Source organism: Phyllobates terribilis, unplaced genomic scaffold (assembly GCF_046119375.1).
Source record: "Phyllobates terribilis strain yellow unplaced genomic scaffold, ASM4611937v1 Scaffold_3__8_contigs__length_932513732, whole genome shotgun sequence".
Lineage (NCBI taxonomy): Eukaryota > Metazoa > Chordata > Amphibia > Anura > Dendrobatidae > Phyllobates > Phyllobates terribilis.
The window spans coordinates 655,324,300-655,343,001 of NW_027362763.1; the positions used below are offsets into that span (position 1 = coordinate 655,324,300).

The 18,702-nt window shown below is 52.0% G+C and overlaps 1 protein-coding gene across 5 annotated transcripts in view; it reads right to left on the reverse strand.

The window, feature by feature from the left end:
* The window catches only part of MDGA1 (MAM domain containing glycosylphosphatidylinositol anchor 1), a 476,469-nt gene extending 460,531 nt beyond the window's left edge, over nt 1–15,938 (reverse strand). For 3 of the 5 annotated variants that reach the window (XM_073671693.1, XM_073671691.1, XM_073671689.1), the window contains exon 1: nt 14,953–15,935. In XM_073671693.1, coding sequence (XP_073527794.1) covers nt 14,953–15,121 — 169 coding nt within the window. In that variant the 5' untranslated portion in view covers nt 15,122–15,935. Of the gene's footprint in view, nt 1–14,952 lie in introns of all 5 variants that reach the window. The other 2 variants (XM_073671690.1, XM_073671688.1) reach the window with 2 other exon arrangements.
* Between the last annotated feature and the right edge of the window lie 2,764 nt (nt 15,939–18,702).

Sequence of the window (18,702 nt, forward strand, 5' to 3'; positions counted from 1 at the left end):
TTTAGGGGTGTATCATTGTATTTAGGGGCCGGTCAGTGTATTCAGGGGCCGGTCAGTGTATTCAGGGGCCAGTCAGTGTATTCAGGGGCCGGTCAGTGTATTCAGGGGCCGGTCAGTGTATTCAGGGGCCGGACAGTGTATACAGGGACGGGTCAGTGTATTCAGGGGCCGGTCAGTGTATTCTGGGGCCGGACAGTGTATTCAGGGGCCGGTCAGTGTATTCTGGGGCCGGACAGTGTATTCAGGGGCCGGTCAGTGTGTTCAGGGCCGGTCAGTGTATTTAGGGGTGTATCATTGTATTCAGGGGCCGGTCAGTGTATTCAGGGGCCGATCAGTGTATTCTGGGGCCGGTCAATGTATTCAGGGACCGGACAGTGTATTCAGGGGCCGGTCAGTGTATTCTGGGGCCGGACAGTGTATTCAGGGGCCGGTCAGTGTGTTCAGGGCCGGTCAGTGTATTTAGGGGTGTATCATTGTATTCAGGGGCCGGTCAGTGTATTCAGGGGCCGGTCAGTGTATTCAGGGGCCGGTCAGTGTGTTCAGGGCCGGTCAGTGTATTTAGGGGTGTATCATTGTATTCAGGGGCCGGTCAGTGTATTCAGGGGCTGGTCAGTGTATTCAGGGGCCGGTCAGTGTATTCAGGGCCGGTCAGTATATACAGGGATGGGTCAGTGTATTCAGGGGCCGGTCAGTATATACAGGGATGGGTCAGTGTATTCAGGGGCGGGTCAGTGTATTCAGGGGCCGGTCACTGTGTTCAGGGCCGGTCAGTGTATTTAGGGGTGTATCATTGTATTTAGGGGCCGGTCAGTGTATTCAGGGGCCGGTCAGTGTATTCAGGGGCCGGTCAGTGTATTCAGGGGCCGGTCAGTGTATTTAGGGGTGTATCATTGTATTTAGGGGCCGGTCAGTGTATTCAGGGGCCGGTCAGTGTATTCAGGGGCCAGTCAGTGTATTCAGGGGCCGGTCAGTGTATTCAGGGGCCGGTCAGTGTATTGAGGGACCGGACAGTGTATACAGGGACGGGTCAGTGTATTCAGGGGCCGGTCAGTGTATTCTGGGGCCGGACAGTGTATTCAGGGGCCGGTCAGTGTATTCTGGGGCCGGACAGTGTATTCAGGGGCCGGTCAGTGTGTTCAGGGCCGGTCAGTGTATTTAGGGGTGTATCATTGTATTCAGGGGCCGGTCAGTGTATTCAGGGGCCGGTCAGTGTATTCTGGGGCCGGTCAATGTATTCAGGGACCGGACAGTGTATTCAGGGGCCGGTCAGTGTATTCTGGGGCCGGACAGTGTATTCAGGGGCCGGTCAGTGTGTTCAGGGCCGGTCAGTGTATTTAGGGGTGTATCATTGTATTCAGGGGCCGGTCAGTGTATTCAGGGGCCGGTCAGTGTATTCAGGGGCCGGTCAGTGTGTTCAGGGCCGGTCAGTGTATTTAGGGGTGTATCATTGTATTCAGGGGCCGGTCAGTGTATTCAGGGGCTGGTCAGTGTATTCAGGGGCCGGTCAGTGTATTCAGGGGCCGGTCAGTGTATTCAGGGGCTGGTCAGTGTATTCAGGGGCCGGTCAGAGTATTCAGGGGCCGGTCAGTGTATTCAGGGGCCGGTCAGTGTATTCAGGGGCTGGTCAGTGTATTCAGGGGCCGGATAGTGTATTCAGGGGCCGGTCAGTGTATTCAGGGGCCGGTCAGTGTATTTAGGGGCCGGTCAGTGTATTTAGGGGCCGGTCAGTGTATTCAGGGGCCGGTCAGTGTATTCAGGGGCAGGTCAGTGTATTCAGGGACCGGACAGTGTATACAGGGACGGGTCAGTGTATACAAGGGCCGGTCAGTGTATTCAGGGGCCGGTCAGTGTATTTAGGGGCCGGTCAGTGTATTTAGGGGCCGGTCAGTGTATTCAGGGGCCGGTCAGTGTATTCAGGGGCTGGTCAGTGTATTCAGGGGCCGGATAGTGTATTCAGGGGCCGGTCAGTGTATTTAGGGGCCGGTCAGTGTATTTAGGGGCCGGTCAGTGTATTCAGGGGCCGGTCAGTGTATTCAGGGGCAGGTCAGTGTATTCAGGGACCGGACAGTGTATACAGGGACGGGTCAGTGTATTCAGGGGCCGGTCAGTGTATTCTGGGGCCGGTCAGTGTATTCAGGGACCGGACAGTGTATTCAGGGGCCGGTCAGTGTATTCTGGGGCCGATCAGTTTATTCTGGGGTTAGGCATACATGTGACTAAACATGGATCTGGGAGTCCGTTTCGGAGGGACTGTAATGATATAAAGCACTGAATCACTTATTGTAGATCCTCTATAAGTCGTCACCTTTCTCAGATATTTGGATTTTAAAAAGATAAAACTGTGGATGATGTGAATCCCTCCCACGGCGCTTGTGAGGGTAACAGGCAGAGATTTATGGCGCGGCCCTGCAGGGTCAGGGGGTAGCGTCATACAATGGCCGCTTACTGTCCCTGAGATCCCGGGTGGTCACTGTGTCCGGCAGACTTTCCCTCTCCCTGCAGCTCATAACAAACCCCCATTGTCCTCCACCCCCAGCATTCACTGCTTCCTCCTGTTTCCAGTCGTCGCTGGCTGCTTCGATTTTTCCTGGGAATTTCTCTCTCCCTGAATCAACAGCGGAGTCACCATCGTAAACACAGGAAGGATGAACACAGCAGTCCCATGTAAATAGCTGCTTTAGTTACAGCAGCGGAATAATAACCCTGTGAAATATGAAAGCTCCCCAGGGTTCTGTTTACACCTGCAGTTAAAGAGCCCGGAGTGATACATTGTAGCGAGGTACCAGGGAGGTGATCAGTGCACAGTCTGGACTGGATGCAACTGTAAGGCTATGTTCACACATCATAGTTTTTTTTTTCTACAGTAAAACCAGATCTTCAAGGGTATTTTGTTCGGGATTTTTCTTGCAGTTTTGGTGCTTTTTTGGTGCTTTTTTTGATGCGTTTTTTTTCACTGTCCTTCAGGCTCTTTTCATGCACGCACATAAAGTTCTGTGAAAAAAAAAAGAACCCCATTCTATGTTGGCATCAAAAACGCTGATACAAATTTTGATGCGTTTTTTCACCACCCATTACTTCCTAGGGGTGAAAAAAGGCTGAAAATACGCTGGAAAAAAAAAGTGACATGCTCTATTTTCCAAAAAAAAAAAACATGCAAGGCACAAAATCCTGAACACAAAAAAAGAAAACAAGATGTGTGAACAGAGACGTCTGGCTTCTCATAGACTTTTGCTGGTACTGCAAAAAGGCAGATGAAAATCTGCAAAAAAAAAAAAAAAACTGCATCAAAAAACGCTGAAAGAACATGATATGTGAACACAGCCTAACACTCAGCAGAGAGCCGGAGAGCTACGCCCATGGGTGCAGCCTGGTCTCATTCACTAGTACAGCACTTCAGACCGGAAGAATCTCTTTTGCTGGTGCCGGATTCCGGTCTCACGACATAAGAGTATAAAGCAGAACTCCGCACGAGTGAACCGGTGAGGTGTTATACGGTATTCTGCATTTGGGTGAAGTGTCTCTAATGCTGATTGCCCTGGTGTTTGTGGGGGTCAGAGGGTAACAGCACTGTCACTCACAAGCCTGTGTGGAGGGTCCTACTTTAACCTGTTCTTATTCACTGACAGTAAGCGCATCCTAAAAATGGTGACGTCTAAATGAAGGTCTATCAGAAAGCGGCAGAACTTTTCTTCTATGATTTTCTTCTCTTGAGTGTAATTCGTCTTTCAGCCTGAAGATGTCACTGTTGTAAAGAGGAGGATTTTCCCTTGGATCATCAGCGGATTCTGTGCGGTCTGCGATGTGATCCCCGCCATCACATCCATCCACTGTCCTTATCCTGTCACCTCTAATAAGCAGCGGCTCAGACCTGCGCTCACGGGTGACAGATTTGCAGCTGTCACAGCATTCCCATAACACACAGGAAGGATCTGTCTGGACTGTGGCTCTGGGGGTCTTCCATGTTGGTTTTGGCGGCGATGTTTGCTGTACGTGGATAGGGAGTGGGGCTCACGCACTGCAGTCCTTTGTGCCACATACATTTATGCCATTAAAACCACAATTCTTGTCTTTTTAGGCTGAATTAAGACATCTGAGTTTCACAGTCGGCATATGGACTACAATGCCCAGACTGACCATGGATCTCTGCCTCACATGTGCCTAGGAAAGATTCATTCAACGTCCGAACCCAAAATTAACGACCCGTGCACCGCGCACTCATTTCCACATGAATGTAGCTGTGGCCGTGTAATATCAACATTTGCACCAAATATTTACCAGGATGCAGTTTTTTTTTTTGCAAAAATTAATGGTGTAAAGTAAAAAGCCACTGTAACAAAAAAGTTCCATCTACAAGACCCCCAAAGACCTGGGCAGAAGAGATCCAGCATGGAGACCCCCCTCATACACACAAAGGTCCTGAAAAGACGAGAAGACTCAGCTCCGTGGGGAGAAGGAAACCAGCCACACAGAGAAGCCTGAAGACCCCCAAACCAAGGGTGGGCAATCAGATTCTATGCCTATGTACTACGTATGAGCCTCTACTGCATCCTAGGAAAAAAAATGGGGTTGTAGTAACTGTGGATAGTGGACAGATTACAAGAAGAATATGATGGGAATTATGAAACTGCCAAGGTTGATGTGGACGGCCATCATGAAAAAACGACCACAGCCAAGCGGCATCATATCACCATGTGTGGCGGCCACTGACCAGATCAGCTCTGCTACATCTGCCGAGTGCAGCACATCCAGAGAACAGATCGTTATGGCATCTCTGAAGACCATGTTAGGACTGTCACTCTCACAACTCAGCCCCATCAACTTCTGTACGAGCTGCTCACACCTGATACCAGAGAGCAATAGAGAAGCTTATTGTACTTATCCCATTACCTGCTGCTATCTGCCCCTATAGTGCACATATTACTGTATATGACATGCTCTGCTGTCATTACACCCTGCATGGTGGTATACAGCCTGCAATATTCCCCATGTACAAGGAAATATCCTGTAAGTGTCTGATTACCCCTCATATATTACATCGGGGCACATAAAGGTATTAATGTACTGCCAGTGGGGCTTCCTCCTCTGCTCTGCTCTCCTATCCTCTGCTTCCTTCTCCTATCCTCTGCTCCCGTCTGCTCTTTTCCTCTAATCGCCTCTCCTCTGCTCCCCTCTGCTCTTTTCCTCTGCTCTTTTCCTCTGCTCCCGTCTGCTCTTTTCCTCTGCTGACCTCTCCTCTATTCCCTTCTCTACTCCCCTCCCCTCTGCTATTTCCTCTAATCCCCTCTCCTCTGCTCCCCTCTGCTCTTTTCCTCTAATCCCCTCTCCTCTGCTCCCCTCTGCTCTTTTCCTCTGCTCCTCTCTCCTCTGTTCCCTTCTCTACTCCCCTCCCCTCTGCTCTCTTTTCCTGTTCCCTTCTCTACTCCCCTCCCCTCTCCTCTTTTCCTCTGCTCCCCTCTCCTCTGTTCCCTTCTCTACTCCCCTCCCCTCTGCTCTCCTCTGCTCTTTTCCTCTGCTCCCCTCTCCTCTGCTCTTTTCCTCTGCTCACCTCTCCTCTGTTCCCTTCTCTACTCCCCTCCCCTCTGCTCTCTTTTCCTCTGCTCCCTTCTCCTCTCCTCTGCTCCCCTCTGCTCTTTTCCTCTAATCCCCTCTCCTCTGCTCCCCTCTGCTCTTTTCCTCTGCTCCTCTCTCCCCTGTTCCCTTCTCTACTCCCCTCCCCTCTGCTCTCTTTTCCTCTGTTCCCTTCTCTACTCCCCTCCCCTCTGCTCTTTTCCTCTAATCCCCTCTCCTCTGCTCTTTTCCTCTGCTCCCCTCTCCGCTGTTCCCTTCTCTACTCCCCTCCCCTCTGCTCCCCTCTGCTCTTTTCCTCTGCTCCCCTCTCCTCTGCTCTTTTCCTCTGCTCACCTCTCCTCTGTTCCCTTCTCTACTCCCCTCCCCTCTGCTCTTTTCCTCTAATCCCCTCTCCTCTGCTCCCCTCTGCTCTTTTCCTCTAATCCCCTCTCCTCTGCTCCCCTCTGCTCTTTTCCTCTGCTCCTCTCTCCTCTGTTCCCTTCTCTACTCCCCTCCCCTCTGCTCTCTTTTCCTGTTCCCTTCTCTACTCCCCTCCCCTCTCCTCTTTTCCTCTGCTCCCCTCTCCTCTGTTCCCTTCTCTACTCCCCTCCCCTCTCCTCTTTTCCTCTGCTCCCCTCTCCTCTGTTCCCTTCTCTACTCCCCTCCCCTCTGCTCTCCTCTGCTCCCCTCTCCTCTGCTCTTTTCCTCTGCTCACCTCTCCTCTGTTCCCTTCTCTACTCCCCTCCCCTCTGCTCTCCTCTGCTCTTTTCCTCTGCTCCCCTCTCCTCTGCTCTCTTTTCCTCTGCTCCCCTCTCCTCTGTTCCCTTCTCTACTCCCCTCCCCTCTGCTCTCCTCTGCTCTTTTCCTCTGCTCCCCTCTCCTCTGCTCTTTTCCTCTGCTCCCCTCTCCTCTGCTCTTTTCCTCCGCTCCCCTCTCCTCCGCTCCCCTCTGCATACCATCCTCTGGGAATACAGAGAGGTATATGGTTTATCACAGTATGGAGCAGCTTTATACTGGTGACCTCAGCAATCAGTGTGGTATAATAATACGGCACATTATAGTTTATTACAGGGTATCATCCCCTCTCCTGCCTTATAATCCTGTACATTTATACAGTTGTAGCCAAAAGTCCTGAGACCGACACACATTTTATTTTTCACATTTTGTGATTTTAGTGTTTTTCGCTCTTTTAGACGCATGTTTCTATGGTTACTGATGCACAATTATAAACATTCCGCAAGTTGTTACATTTTTATTGACAAACACATGAAGTTTCTGTGACGCCTCAATATTCCCGGCAGCGCTGCCCCTTATTCTCCACACTCCTGCCCCTTACTCTCCACACTCCTGCCCCTTACTCTCCACACTCCTGCCCCTTACTCTCCACACTCCTGCCCCTTATTCTCCACACTCCTGCCCCTTACTCTCCTCACTCCTGCCCCTTATTCTCCACACTCCTGCCCCTTACTCTCCACACTTCTGCCCTTCCCCCGGCAGCTGGATATCGGCTCTGGACAGATCCTGACTGATGGCCGCCCGTTCTTGTATCATCATCACGGATCAGAGTTATCACAAGTTCTGGGTTTTCCTTTCTATTTTCTTTCTGGGTTTTTGAGGAATGACCGCAGGTTCTTAATGGGACTGAGATCTGGGGAGTTTTGTTTCCCAAGACACTTAATTCTCACTTTTGCCTTTTGACCTGGTCTCCATCATGGGGGAGAAAGCATCATCACCACATTATCCTAGATGATGGGAGAAGTTGTTCTTGGAGATCCCTTTCTTTATTCATGGCCGTGGTATTAGGTATAATTCTGAGTGATCCCCTCCATGGATGAGAAGTCCTCCACACATTGAGAGTGACCCCTTCCATGGATGAGAAGTCCCCCACACATTGTGAGTGACCCCCTCCATGGATGAGAAGCCCCCACACATTGTGAGTGACCCCCTCCATGGATGAGAAGTCCCCACACATTGTGAGTGACCCCCTCCATGGATGAGAAGCCACCACACATTCTGAGTGATCCCCTCCATGGATGAGAAGTCCCCCACACATTGTGAGTGACCCCCTCCATGGATGAGAAGCCCCCACACATTGAGAGTGACCCCCTCCATGGATGAGAAGTCCCCCACACATTGTGAGTGACCCCCTCCATGGATGAGAAGCCCCCACACATTGTGAGTGACCCCCTCCATGGATGAGAAGTCCCCACACATTGTGAGTGACCCCCTCCATGGATGAGAAGCCCCCACACATTGAGAGTGACCCCCTCCATGGATGAGAAGCCACCACACATTCTGAGTGATCCCCTCCATGGATGAGAAGTCCCCCACACATTGTGAGTGACCCCCTCCATGGATGAGAAGCCCCCACACATTGTGAGTGACCCCCTCCATGGATGAGAAACCTCCACACATTGAGAGTGACCCCCTCCATGGATGAGAAGTCCCCCACACATTGTGAGTGACCCCCTCCATGGATGAGAAGCCCCCGCACATTGTGAGCGACCCCCTCCATGGATGAGAAGTCCCCCGCATATTGTGAGTGACCCCCTCCATGGATGAGAGGCCCCCGCACACTGAGAGTGACCCCCTCCATAGATGAGAAGCCCCAACACATTGTGAGTGACCCCCTCCATGGATGAGAAGCCCCCACACATTGTGAGTGACCCCCTCCATGGATGAGAAGTCCCCCACACATTGAGAGTGACCCCCTCCATGGATGAGAAGCCCCCGCACATTGTGAGTGATCCCCTCCATGGATAAGAAGCCCCCACACATTGTAAGTGATCCCCTCCATGGATGAGAAACCTCCACACATTGTGAGTGACCCCCTCCATGGATGAGAAGCCCCCGCACATTGTAAGCGATCCCCTCTATGGATGAGAAGCCCCCACATATTGTGAGCTCCTCCATGGATGAGAAGCCCCCGCACATGAGTGGTCTCAGGAGTCTTTACTGCCGGCACCCACAGGACTGATGGCAGCGTCACCTTCTCTTCTTTGGACAATCATGATTCCTGATGTCCCAAACATTGTGAAGGGGATTTATCAGAAAAAGTAACTGCAGGAAGTGCAATGACCGGACTGCAGAGGACAGCGGGGAAGTTATTTTCTCTGGTGAAGCTCATGTGTGGGGAATTCTCATCCATGGAGGGGGTAACTCACAATTTATCTAAGAACAGAACCAAAAATAAAGAATGGGATCTAATCCTCCTCTAAGAGCAAATTCGCCCATCATCCAGGACAATGTGGTGATGATGCTTTAACCCCCATGATGGAGACCAGGTCACAAGGCAAAAGTGAGAACTAAGTGGCTCAGTGACTGAAACATTGAGATTTTGGGTTCACAGACAGAAACTCCCCAGATCTCCGTTCCAGTGAGAACCTGCGATCAATCCTCAGAAAGTGACAAAGAAAAACCCAGAAATTGTGATAACTCCGAGCTCTGATGAGACAAGAACGGGCGGCCATCAGTCAGGATCTGTCCAGGAGCCGATATCCAGCTGCCGCGGAAAGGGAAGAAGTGTGGAGAATAAGGGGCAGGAGTGTGGAGAATAAGGGGCAGAAGTGTGGAGAATAAGGGGCAGAAGTGTGGAGAGTAAGGGGCAGAAGTGTGGAGAGTAAGGGGCAGAAGTGTGGAGAGTAAGGGGCAGAAGTGCGGAGAATAAGGGGCACGAGTGCGGAGGATAAGGGGCACGAGTGCAGAGGATAAGGGGCAGGAGTGCGGAGGATAAAGGGCAGGAGTGTAGAAAATAAGGGGCAGGAGTGTGGAGAATAAGGGGCAGGAGTGTGGAGAGAAAGGGGCAGGAGTGCGGAGGATAAAGGGCAGGAGTGTAGAGAATAAGGGGCAGGAGTGTGGAGAATAAGGGGCAGGAGTGTGGAGAGAAAGGGGCAGGAGTGGGGAGGATAAGGGGCACGAGTGCGGAGGATAAGGGGCACGAGTGCGGAGGATAAGGGGCACGAGTGTAGAGAATAAGGGGCAGGAGTGTAGAGAATAAGGGGCAGGAGTGCGGAGAATAAGGGGCAGAAGTGTAGAGAATAAGGGGCAGAAGTGTAGAGAATAAGGGGCAGGAGTGTAGAGAATAAGGGGCAGGAGTGTAGAGAATAAGGGGCAGGAGTGTGGAGAATAAGGGGCAGGAGTGTGGAGAATAAGGGGCAGGAGTGTGGAGAATAAGGGGCAGAAGTGCGAAGAATAAGGGGCAGAAGTGTGGAGAATAAGGGGCACGAATGCGGAGGATAAGGGGCAGGAGTGGGGAGGATAAAGGGCAGGAGTGTACAGAATAAGGGGCAGGAGTGTGGAGAATAAGGGGCAGGAGTGTGGAGAGAAAGGGGCAGGAGTGCGGAGGATAAGGGGCACGAGTGCAGAGGATAAGGGGCACGAGTGCGGAGAATAAGGGGCAGACGTGTGGAGGATAAGGGGCAGGAGTGTAGAGAATAAGGGGCAGGAGTGTAGAGAATAAGGGGCAGGAGTGTAGAGAATAAGGGGCAGGAGTGTAGAGAATAAGGGGCAGAAGTGTAGAGAATAAGGGGCAGGAGTGAAGAGAATAAGGGGCAGGAGTGCGGAGAATAAGGGGCAGGAGTGTAGAGAATAAGGGGCAGGAGTGTAGAGAATAAGGGGCAGGAGTGTAGAGAATAAGGGGCAGGAGTGTGGAGAATAAGGGGCAGAAGTGTGGATAATAAGGGGCAGGAGTGTGGATAATAAGGGGCAGGAGTGTGGAGGATAAGGGGCAGGAGTGTGGAGAATAAGGGGCAGAAGTGCGGAGAATAAGGGGCAGAAGTGTGGAGAATAAGGGGCACGAATGCGGAGGATAAGGGGCAGGAGTGGGGAGGATAAAGGGCAGGAGTGTACAGAATAAGGGGCAGGAGTGTGGAGAATAAGGGGCAGGAGTGTGGAGAGAAAGGGGCAGGAGTGCGGAGGATAAGGGGCACGAGTGCAGAGGATAAGGGGCACGAGTGCGGAGAATAAGGGGCAGACGTGTGGAGGATAAGGGGCAGGAGTGTAGAGAATAAGGGGCAGGAGTGTAGAGAATAAGGGGCAGGAGTGTAGAGAATAAGGGGCAGAAGTGTAGAGAATAAGGGGCAGAAGTGTAGAGAATAAGGGGCAGGAGTGTAGAGAATAAGGGGCAGGAGTGTAGAGAATAAGGGGCAGGAGTGTAGAGAATAAGGGGCAGGAGTGTAGAGAATAAGGGGCAGGAGTGTATAGAATAAGGGGCAGGAGTGTGGAGAATAAGGGGCAGAAGTGTGGATAATAAGGGGCAGGAGTGTGGATAATAAGGGGCAGGAGTGTGGAGGATAAGGGGCAGGAGTGTGGAGAATAAGCGGCAGGAGTGCGGAGAATAAGAGGCAGAAGTGTGGAGAATAAGGGGCAGAAGTGTGGAGAATAAGGGGCAGGAGTGTGGAGAATAAGGGGCAGAAGTGTGGAGAATAAGGGGCAGAAGTGTGGAGGATAAGGGCAGGAGTGTGGAGGATAAGGGGCAGGAGTGTGGCGAATAAGGGCAGGAGTGTGGAGGATAAGGGGCAGGAGTGTGGAGAATAAGGGGCAGAAGTGTGGAGAATAAGGGGCAGGAGTGTGGAGAATAAGGGGCAGAAGTGTGGAGAATAAGGGGCAGAAGTGTGGAGAATAAGGGACAGGAGTGTGGAGAATAAGGGGCAGAAGTGTGGAGAATAAGGGGCAGAAGTGTGGAGAATAAGGGGCAGAAGTGTGGAGGATAAGGGGCAGAAGTGTGGAGAATAAGGGGCAGAAGTGTGGAGAATAAGGGGCAGGAGTGTGGAGAATAAGGGGCAGAAGTGTGGAGAATAAGGGGCAGAAGTGTGGAGAATAAGGGGCAGAAGTGCGGAGAATAAGGGGCAGAAGTGTGGAGAATAAGGGGCAGGAGTGTGGAGAATAAGGGGCAGAAGTGTGGAGAATAAGGGGCAGAAGTGTGGAGGATAAGGGCAGGAGTGTGGAGGATAAGGGGCAGGAGTGTGGCGAATAAGGGCAGGAGTGTGGAGGATAAGGGGCAGGAGTGTGGAGAATAAGGGGCAGAAGTGTGGAGAATAAGGGGCAGGAGTGTGGAGAATAAGGGGCAGAAGTGTGGAGAATAAGGGGCAGAAGTGTGGAGAATAAGGGGCAGAAGTGTGGAGAATAAGGGACAGGAGTGTGGAGAATAAGGGGCAGAAGTGTGGAGAATAAGGGGCAGAAGTGTGGAGGATAAGGGGCAGAAGTGTGGAGAATAAGGGGCAGAAGTGTGGAGAATAAGGGGCAGGAGTGTGGAGAATAAGGGGCAGAAGTGTGGAGAATAAGGGGCAGAAGTGTGGAGAATAAGGGGCAGAAGTGTGGAGGATAAGGGCAGGAGTGTGGAGGATAAGGGGCAGGAGTGTGGCGAATAAGGGCAGGAGTGTGGAGGATAAGGGGCAGGAGTGTGGAGAATAAGGGGCAGAAGTGTGGAGAATAAGGGGCAGGAGTGTGGAGAATAAGGGGCAGAAGTGTGGAGAATAAGGGGCAGGAGTGTGGAGAATAAGGGGCAGAAGTGCGGAGAATAAGGGGCAGAAGTGCGGAGAATAAGGGGCAGGAGTGTGGAGGATAAGGGGCAGGAGTGTGGAGAATAAGGGGCAGGAGTGTAGAGAATAAGGGGCAGAAGTGTGGAGGAATAAGGGGCAGAAGTGCGGAGAATAAGGGGCAGTAGTGCGGAGAATAAGGGGCAGAAGTGTGGAGGATAAGGGGCAGGAGTGTGGAGGATAAGGGGCAGGAGTGTGGAGAATAAGGGGCAGAAGTGTGGAGAATAAGGGGCAGAAGTGCGGAGAATAAGGGGCAGTAGTGCGGAGAATAAGGGGCAGAAGTGTGGAGGATAACGGGCAGGAGTGTGGAGGATAAGGGGCAGGAGTGTGGAGGATAAGGGGCAGAAGTGTGGAGACTAGAATAAGTGGCAGCACTGGGAATATTTATTTACAGAAACTTCATGTGTTTGTCAATAAAATGTAACAACTTGTGGAATGTTTATAATTGTTCGTCAGTAACCATAGAAACAGCCGACTAAAAGAGAGAAAAACACTAAAACCACAAAATGTGAAAAACAAAATGTGTCAGTCTCAACTTTTGGCCACAACTGTGTGTAGACCCATGCTTTATCGAGCAGTATATAGTATTGCGTACGGTAGAATGTATTACAGCATTATTTATTATACTATGACTATAGATCATTGGGGTATAATTATCCTGACAATTATAGTTTATTACAGTACAGCAGCGCTCCTCCTGCCTTATCACCATGTACACATGTATATAGTCGGGGGTATATAGTATATAATGTGCAGCAGTAATCTATCGGGCACAGTACAGAATACGTTGCAGCGCTGCCCGGCTGCAGACTGCTGTGAATCCCCGGAGAATAGCTTATTACAGTCCAGTCCTTGGCGATATACATATATATATATATATATATATATATATATATATAATGTATTACACCACATCTTCCATACTGTATAATATGATTATCGTGCTGTAGATTATAGCTCTAGTTTCATCTGCTGCAGAATAAAGGCAGCAAATGTTAGTAAACTTGTATCATTATTCATACCCTGGATATCCTGCTCCAATACCTGGTTATTATACTGTTATTACACTCCAGCATCCCTGCACCTCCTCTGCTCTCACCTTCTGCCCTGTGTAGTCTGTCCTGTAGTATAATAGTACGGGGGTGAAGGGCGCACTATCGTAGCACTTCTATACCAGAGACCATCATGCAGTCATTATTATCGTACATTATAGCTTATTACAGTCCAGCTCCACTCTGCTCTATGGTAGAGAGCATTACAAGGGTAAGTGATGGCTCGGTATTAATATAACAGCATGGTGCAGGTGTATTATACTGGAGATGATCATTTATTACAGTTTAATAATGTATATCATAAATGACAGAACAGAGAAGAAAAGAGGGAATATTAAACTGGAGATTACAGCCAAGTGCAGGATTATTATACACTACAGAGCGCTGACCTGCACCCGCTGCTGGGTCCTCTCATCACACACATCAGTCTATTACAGGACGGCTCCACTGTCACCTGCAGCCTGTTATAATGTATATAACATAATGCCCAGTGCAGTACAGATAATAGCACAGTATAATGCACCACTTCAGACTAGAGATCATTTATTACACCTCCTGCACTGGAACTGACTATGATGTCTAAAGCACACAGGCCAGTACAGAATACAGACCAGTGCGGTACACAGACCAGTACGGAATACAGACCAGTGAGGTACACAGACCAGTACGGAATACAGACCAGTGAGGTACACAGACCAGTACGGAAACAGACCAGTGAGGTACACAGACCAGTACGGAAACAGACCAGTACGGAAACAGACCAGTACGGAATACAGACCAGTGCGGTACACAGACCAGTGGGGTACGCAGACCAGTGCGGTACACAGACCAGTGAGGTACACAAACCAGTGGGGTACACAGACCAGTGAGGTACACAGACCAGTGAGGTACACAGACCAGTGAGGTACACAGACCAGTGGGGTACACAAACCAGTGAGGTACACAGACCAGTGAGGTACACAGACCAGTGGGGTACACAGACCAGTGGAGTACACAGACCAGTGGAGTACACAGACCAGTGAGGTACACAGACCAGTGAGGTACACAGACCAGTGCCAGTTAGTGACTGCTGGATAAGAGCTTAGCAGCCCCACAGAGACCCCCGATGTCAGTAATAATCCCGATATTGGCCCCCAACAGTTGGGATGCAGGGGGTCCTACAGCAGGTGTCATAGAGAGGAAGGTGCCAGGGGTACAAGGTTAGGGCACGGACCTGAGGTATGTGGGGGGGGGGCACAAGGCTGTGGTATGGGGGCACAGACATTTGCAGACAGAAGAGCAGGGGGCACAGGTACATCTGGGGGTCTGCTAGGGGTACAAAAGAAATGTGAAGGGAGGACAGAATCCCTGCCCACGACCCTCCACTTTCCCTGGCTGCTCCTCTCCTCTCCCCGGCTGCTCCTCTCCCCTCGCCCCGGCTGCTCCTCACCCCGGCTGCTCCTCTCCCCTCACCCCAGCTGCTCCTCTCCTCTTTCCCCCTCTGCTCCTATCCTCTTTCTCCCACTGCTCCTCCTCTCCTCTTTCCCCCTCTGCTCCTCTCCGCTTTCCCCCTCTGCTCCTCTCCCCTCACCCCGGCTGCTCCTCTCCTCTTTCCCCCTCTGCTCCTATCCTCTTTCCCCCTCTGCTCCTCCTCTCCTCTTTCCCCCTTTGCTCCTCTCCCCTCTCCCCGGCTGCTCCTCTCCCCTCTCCCCGGCTGCTCTTCTCCTTTTCCCCGGCTGCTCCTCTCCTCTTTCCCCGGCTGCTCTTCTCCTTTTCCCCGGCTGCTCCTCTCCTCTTCTCCCCGCTGCTCCTCTCCCCTTCCCCCGGTCGCCTCTTACCGTACGCTCCTTGTCCCCTGCTGGATCCGGGGAGCAGAGACAGGAAGAGAAGCCACAATATCTCCATCCTCGGCGGCGACCCCCGGGCTCCGCGCAGCCCCCGCAGCCTCCAGCAGCCCCGGCCGGGCTCAGAGCACGGATCCCAGCCTCCTCCGAGTCTCCGCCGCATCCATCAACTCCACCAAAGTGCTGCCCGGAGCCCCCACCCCGGCCGGCACAGAGCAGCCCCTCCGGGGGTCCTCACACCGGATCCCTGCAGATCTGCCAGAAGTAATCCACTGCCCGGAGCCGCGATCCCGCAGAGCAGACGCCGCAACAAGTGTCCGCCGCCCCCCGCCGCCGCTCAGGCATCCAGGACCGGGGGGCGCCGCATGCACCCGGCATCAACCTGCGGCCCCGCGTGTCACTGCCCCCCGGGGGGCCGGAGCTGGAGGGGTTAACCGGGGGGGGGGGGGGGGGAGAAATCACACTGCAGCCCCCGGGTGCGCAGGGGTTAATGGAGGTGCAGTCCTGGAGGGGTTAATCCCGTGCAGCTGCGGGGCCACACCGTGCGGTATCCAGCGCCTCCGGGGGACACTTGGGAGTGGAGGAGTTAATCCGGTGCTGGAGAAGTTCTGCCGCCGCCGCTCAGCCTCCTCTTCTGTGCTCTCTGCCTCCTCCTCAGCCTCCTCCTCTGCCTCCTCTTCTGCCGCCTCTTCTGTGCTCTCTGCCGCCTCCTCTGCCTCCTCTTCTGCCGCCGCCGCCGCTCAGCCTCTTCTGTGCTCTCTGCTCCCCTCCAGTTTATATGAAGAGGCTGAGGACCAATTACATGATGTGAGCTGCAGAGGAGCAGCCTCCACCCCAAACCCAGGGCCTCCCCCAGGACCAATTAGAGGCTCCAGGCCGGCAGTGGGGAGCGGAGGACGGGGCTCTGCTGTCTCCTCCTCTGCTGTCCCCTCCTGAGATCTCCTCTGCCGGAGAGGAGTCCGCACAGAAGGCTCCGGACAGGAGCAGAGGCAGGAGGCGGCCAGGAGAGGGCAGAGCTGAGCGGCCTCCATCCTGCCTGCTGGAGACTGCCACACCGGGCGCGATGCCGGCTGATGGGCGGACGGGTGAGAGCCCGGCAGGGAACGAGTCCAACTTCCAGCATCACAGGGACTTGTTGCATCAGGTGACTGGCAGCAGCGCCCCCATAGGAACGCGTGCGGGACCACTAATGTATCATATGAAGGGACAGACCCCAATATACCAGAAACCCGCGGAATAGACGGCGGGACTCCAGCAGCTGAGAGTACCAGGAAAAGCACCCTGTGCTACCAACGTCAGCCGCTAGGGGCGCTGGTCAGTCACAGTCTGATCTGAAGGAAGGAGTTCTCTTTTTCTCTCTACCTTTCTCTCTTTCTTTTTCCCTTCCTCTCATACTTTCTTCTTTATTTCCCTTTATTAGACTCTTTTTCTTTCCTTTCTCTCTTCTTTCTCTTCTCCTTTCTTTATTTCTTGCTCTTTCTTTTCTCTTTGTTTCTTATCACTCTCTTTTCTTCCTTTTTTTTTTCTTTCTTCATCTTTTCTTCCTTTCTCTTTTTCTCCCTTTGACTCTTTCTTCCCTTTCTTTTTCACTTTCTCTCTTCTTCTTTCTTGGGGTACAGGATAATGACACTGACACTCGGGGTACAGGATAATGACACTCGGGGTACAGGATAATGATGCTGACACTCGGGATACAGGATAATGACGCTGATACTCGGGGTACAGGATAATGACGCTGATACTCGGGGTACAGGATAATGACGATGACACTGGGGGTACAGGATAATGACGCTGACACTCAGGGTACAGGATAATGACACTGACACTCGGGTACAGGATAATGACACTGACACTCAGGGCACAGGATAATGACACTGACACTCGGGGTACAGGATAATGATGCTGACACTCGGGATACAGGATAATGACGCTGATACTCGGGGTACAGTATAATGACACTGACACTCGGAGTACAGGATAATGACACTGAAACTCGGAGTACAGGATAATGACGCTGACGCTCGGGGTACAGGATAATGACGCTGACACTCGGAGTACAGGATAATGACGCTGACGCTCGGGGTACAGGATAATGACGCTGACACTCAGGGTACAGGATAATGACACTGACACTCAGGGTACAGGATAATGACGCTGACACTCAGGGTACAGGATAATGACACTGACACTCGGGGTACAGGATAATGACGCTGACACTCAGGGTACAGGATAATGACGCTGACACTCGGGGTACAGGATAATGACGCTGACACTCGGGGTACAGGATAATGACGCTGACACTCGGGGTACAGGATAATGACGCTGACACTCAGGGTACAGGATAATGACACTGACACTCGGGGTACAGGATAATGATGCTGACACTCGGGGTACAGGATAATGACACTGACACTCGGGGTACAGGATAATGACACTGACACTCGGGGTACAGGATAATGACACTGACACTCAGGGCACAGGATAATGACACTGACACTCGGGGTACAGGATAATGACGCTGACACTCAGGGTACAGGATAATGACGCTGACACTCGGGGTACAGGATAATGACGCTGACACTCGGGGTACAGGATAATGACGCTGACACTCAGGGTACAGGATAATGACACTGACACTCGGGGTACAGGATAATGATGCTGACACTCGGGGTACAGGATAATGACACTGACACTCGGGGTACAGGATAATGACGCTGACACTCGGGGTACAGGATAATGACGCTGACACTCGGAGTACAGGATAATGACACTGACACTCAGGGCACAGGATAATGACGCTGACACTCAGGGTACAGGATAATGACACTCGGGGTACAGGATAATGACGCTGACACTCGGGGTACAGGATAATGATGCTGACACTCGGGGTATAGGATAATGACACTGACACTCGGGGTACAGGATAATGACGCTGACACTCGGGGTACAGGATAATGACACACTCGGGGTACAGGATAATGACGCTGACACTCAGGGTACAGGATAATGACGCTGACACTCGGGGTACAGGATTACGACGCTGACACTCGGGGTATAGGATAATGACACTGACACTCGGGGTACAGGATAATGACGATGACACTCGGGGTACAGGATAATGACACTGACACTCGGGGTACAGGATAATGACACTGACACTGGGGGTACAGGATAATGACACTGACACTCGGAGTACAGGATAATGACGCTGACACTCGGGGTACAGGATAATGACACTGACACTCAGGGTACAGGATAATGACGATGACACTCGGGGTACAGGATAATGACACTGACACTGGGGGTACAGGATAATGACACTGACACTCGGAGTACAGGATAATGACGCTGACACTCGGGGTACAGGATAATGACACTGACACTCAGGGTACAGGATAATGACACTCGGGGTACAGGATAATGACGCTGACACTCGGGGTACAGGATAATGACACTCGGAGTACAGGATAATGACGCTGACACTCAGGGTACAGGATAATGACACTCGGAGTACAGGATAATGATGCTGACACTCAGGGCACAGGATAATGACGCTGACACTCAGGGTACAGGATAATGACACTCGGGGTACAGGATAATGACGCTGACACTCGGGGTACAGGATAATGACGCTGACACTCGGGGTATAGGATAATGACACTGACACTCGGGGTACAGGATAATGACGCTGACACTCGGGGTACAGGATAATGACACTGACACTCGGGGTACAGGATAATGACG